General features: G+C 37.7%; 1 protein-coding gene across 1 annotated transcript in view; it reads left to right on the top strand.

Annotated features, from left to right (window-relative positions):
• LOC101864441 (unconventional myosin-Id) overlaps window positions 1–4,065 on the top strand; it is a gene marked incomplete in the record, with an annotated part of 60,556 nt that continues 56,491 nt past the window's right edge. Inside the window, 2 exon segments of the mRNA XM_013079398.2 lie at window positions 1–187; window positions 2,288–2,496. Coding sequence (XP_012934852.1) covers window positions 90–187; window positions 2,288–2,496 — 307 coding nt within the window.

The raw sequence follows: 4,065 nt of genomic DNA on the forward strand, positions 1-4,065 counted from the left end.
CAGCCCACTGAGCCCAGCCCACTGCTGGCACTAGAAGAACACACTGCAAGTGTTTTCTTCTGTCATTCGTTTCACGGAAAGCTAACGGTATGGCGGGCATACACGAAGGCCCCGAGTTTGGGGTTGGCGATTTCGTTCTTCTTCATGAACTCTCTTTGGATGCTTTTATGGACAACCTGAAACACAGGTGAGATTGGATTTATAATTGTGTTGTGTATTGGCTTCTTCTCTAATTTTAACTCGCAGACAATGTTTGTCAAAATTACCTTGATTAATCTCTACTTTACAGCTTCGAAGCGGGCGGTTCCGTACCGGTGTCGGTGTGACTCAACTCTTGCGCTTCCGCATTCTCTTTAAGTTTTGTCTGGCTTCTTATCTAGTCTAGATAGCACTTTTTTGTTCGTTGTCTTTAGAAGACGCGCATAGACTAGGGATTGAATTGATTAATGGTTAAATGAATAGATCTGCCCTTTGTATTATTTTACTATTGACTATTGTATTTGCCTACCTGTGCAATATTTCCCTCAGCCCCAATGCCAATAGTACTAATACATGATTGTGTAGGGGGGCCTGTATGTAGCCTTTAGGAAACAGTTTTTACTACACGAGGGACAATCCCAAGCCTGTATAAAAATGCAGGGGGAAAATGTTTAGTCTTATGGTTTGTAGAAGCCTAGTAGGCTCTCTAGAGGAATGATAAGAGTGGTCCAGTGGTAGGCTGTGACTGTGACGTAGAACAGAAACATCTGTAGACTGTCTAATGGACTGACACCCAATTTTTGATGAACCAACACGATCCTCAAGTTGATTAAAAAATATTTGAACTTGCAGGCAGGGAGAGGGTCTAAGTGCTCAAGATGATGTGATGTTTTAATGCTTGGAAGAATACTAGATGATAGACAGTAGTGATAGATAAACATGAGAAAAATAACATTTCTGAGCATTTATTAACAAAAAATTGAAGTGTAGGCCTACAGTAATGTGTTGTTGTTTTTTTCAAATGTAAAGGACTTTTGAAGCTAAATAATGTTTATTTTGGTGTTAGTTTTCATTTGAAGCAGCTTTAATCATATAAAAATGATATCATATCTTATCTTTTCTAAAAACAGTTGTTTCCATTGTCAGTTATATAATGAACTAGCTGGGTACCCGGCTTTGTTCGGGGTCGACGTCTTGGCGTCAGTGCTCCTACTGGTCTATGCCGCGGAGGCATTTTACATCTATTACTGTCTCTAGCTTTTAACAGTCACACCTGGCTTCTAGATCTATATTACTATTACTTTTAGATTAGGTCTGCCTTGATTAATTTAACTCCTCTCTTGATCTACATTGCTTTAGTGTATTGCTCTCTAGCCCTTCACAATCCCAAAATACGGGTTTCTCCTTACACCATCACAAAAAAGCACTAAGAAAATAATAATCCACGAAAGGGCTGCTACACTGTAAAAGGAACACACCGACGTCTTCGAAATCACAGAGGCAGTGTCTATAGATAGCTTGTTCACTTTCCTCTGTAAAAAAAAATTCTAGCTCATTGACAAATTTACCTATTTGCCCACGAAACTTTGCATGGCACTTCTACAGGCTAGCCACCCAAAAAAAAAAAAAAAAAAAAAAAATCTTGACCCAGTAATAGAAAAGTTTTTCTCTTTGGGCCCTATATTAAAAACAACTCTTTGAATGCATACACAGGATCACGTCTCCATGTACTACAGGTAAGTCTAAAAAATTACTCACCCCGTCTCTTGAATCATGTTTCTTAGGGGAACGTTAAAGAGCGGTACTGAACTTCCGTTGTGAAGGAGAGCTACGCAGATTTGTTTTGTTTCTCAGTAGAATAATCACAAAGGCCTTGAAGAAGTACGGTCAAATATATTTTTCTAAATTCAGGAAATGAATAAATAAAAAATCGGGCTCCGTCATTGGGACCTATCCATTTTTTTGCAGGTAGGTACTTGCCAACTTTCAACTCTGTTGTTGTCGTAGTTTTATGGGAAAAGTGACACATGTGTTTCCAAGTTGCCAAATATGTAATAGATGTGCTGTCTAGCTTACAATTGTACAGATCTGATTTTTTTTGTGTCTGCAGGGGGGGGGGTTCTTTTTTTATTTTGAAATTAGGCTCGAGTGAGGGCTCTTCTTGAATTTCTGGAAATTGTGACGTAACTGCATAGGAGTGATCCCTTCAATAAGCACTGTCAAAGCTATTGGTAGGCTACATTTAGGGAGATATTTAAAATATTTGTAATCATCATGATAATGTGTGTTGTTGCATCTTTCATTTCAGATTCAACAAAGGGAAAATTTACACCTACATTGGCGAAGTGGTCGTTTCAGTGAATCCGTACAGGTCTATGGATATTTACAATAACAGCTTTGTCCAGCAGTATAAGGACAGAGAGATTTATGAGCGGCCCCCACATATTTTTGCTCTGGCGGATAATGCCCACAAAACCATGCGAAGACAAGCTCGTGATACGTGCATCGTCATTTCGGGTATGTTAAAAAAACCTTTTTAGTAGAATAGTTTGTGTTGATTTTGGTGTGTTTTAAAGCATGAAACAGGAACTATTAATTTGGATAGTCACTGAAAAAGTTTCCAGCTTTCAACTTATCTTACATAACATGCATTTGATCTGAGTGTACTGTTGAAGATATTAGTTATTTTTTTACATCTCAGAACTTGAGGTTAAATTTGGTACCTCTCCATTCTATAGGGAGGACTTGAAGACAAAGATGAATGGTAATAGAACTGTATTTCTCTGTTTTCCCACTCCTTCAAACTTCCACATGATCATTTTTAATCCAAAAACCATCGGGGTTCAGTGTGAGGAGTATACATGCGTGAAATATAATTTGAGACAAAGTGATAACTTTTTATGTTTTTCTCCCAAACTCGTAATCCTTTTGGTTGGTTTGGAGATGCCATAGTAAGGATAAAGGTGAAAAGACAATGTTTGTGTGACATTACCAATTTCTGAATTCTGTTTTTGGGGGAGGGGTTGGTGGTGATTTAAAGGTATTTTTAACTTATAAATGTTGCAGAGAGTGTTTTATTGTTTGTCTCCTTTTGTTTTATACTGAATTCCCAGTGTTCACACCATGACTGTTTTCTCTCCCAAAGTCTGTGTTTGTTCCACTTAGTTTTATGATGTTCTCTATCACATCAGAGATTTAAATCTTTGTTTGAACCGCACATTTTGGAATCTAAACATACATTGTATTGTATGCCATGACCCTTGATGGGCAATTTTGAGAGCCTGTTACTGAGCTTAAATTCAAAGCTACAATGGAAAATCAACTCAAGATCTTGATAAGATGAAACTTTGTGTCGCTACATTAATATTATTTATTAAAAAAAAAAACAAGTAGCCTACAGCACATTCATTTTCAACAATTAAGTTGGATAAAATTTAATATTATCTTTTGTAAAAACTGCTCCTCCAGTTGGTTATTAAGTGATTACAGGCTGCCCTTTACGACACTGATGTGATTATTGTCAGATTGCGTACTTAGGAGCAATATTTGATTAATTATTTCCGTCCTTGAAAATCACAGCTGGCCAGTAGCTATGACTCACACTTACTGCCAAGATCAATTTAGGGCTTCAGGGCTATGGAGTGCTTTTGCATTGATAACACTCAAAAGATGATTGATGAAAGCAGAGCTGTCATTTGGGATGATGTGCAAGCACAGGTGTGCAGGGCTTGGAATAGGATCTTGTAGGCATCTATCTTTAAGCAACTTTCTTTTTTTCTCCTTTTCCTCATTTTTTTTTCTCTCTCCTTTAATAATCGTTTTGTACTTTGGTTAAACTGCACGGTCAGGTCTGTAAAATATGATTAATGGTTGCTTGCTTTGTATATTTGGTTTTATTTGATTACCTGAGTTTTGTTTTTGAGAGGGAAGGAAAATAAGTATTGTAAAAGGAAACTTGAACCTTCTCCATGAGTTATACATCAGCACAATAGCGTTCGGTCAGTCGTCTGTGAGAGGCGAGCGGCACATTAATCGTTTTTGTCTCGGTGTATGAGGGTACCGTTAGCTTCCAGGGTGTGTGTGTGT

This window comes from Aplysia californica, unplaced genomic scaffold (assembly GCF_000002075.1).
Source record: "Aplysia californica isolate F4 #8 unplaced genomic scaffold, AplCal3.0 scaffold00050, whole genome shotgun sequence".
Classification (NCBI taxonomy): Eukaryota; Metazoa; Mollusca; class Gastropoda; order Aplysiida; family Aplysiidae; genus Aplysia; species Aplysia californica.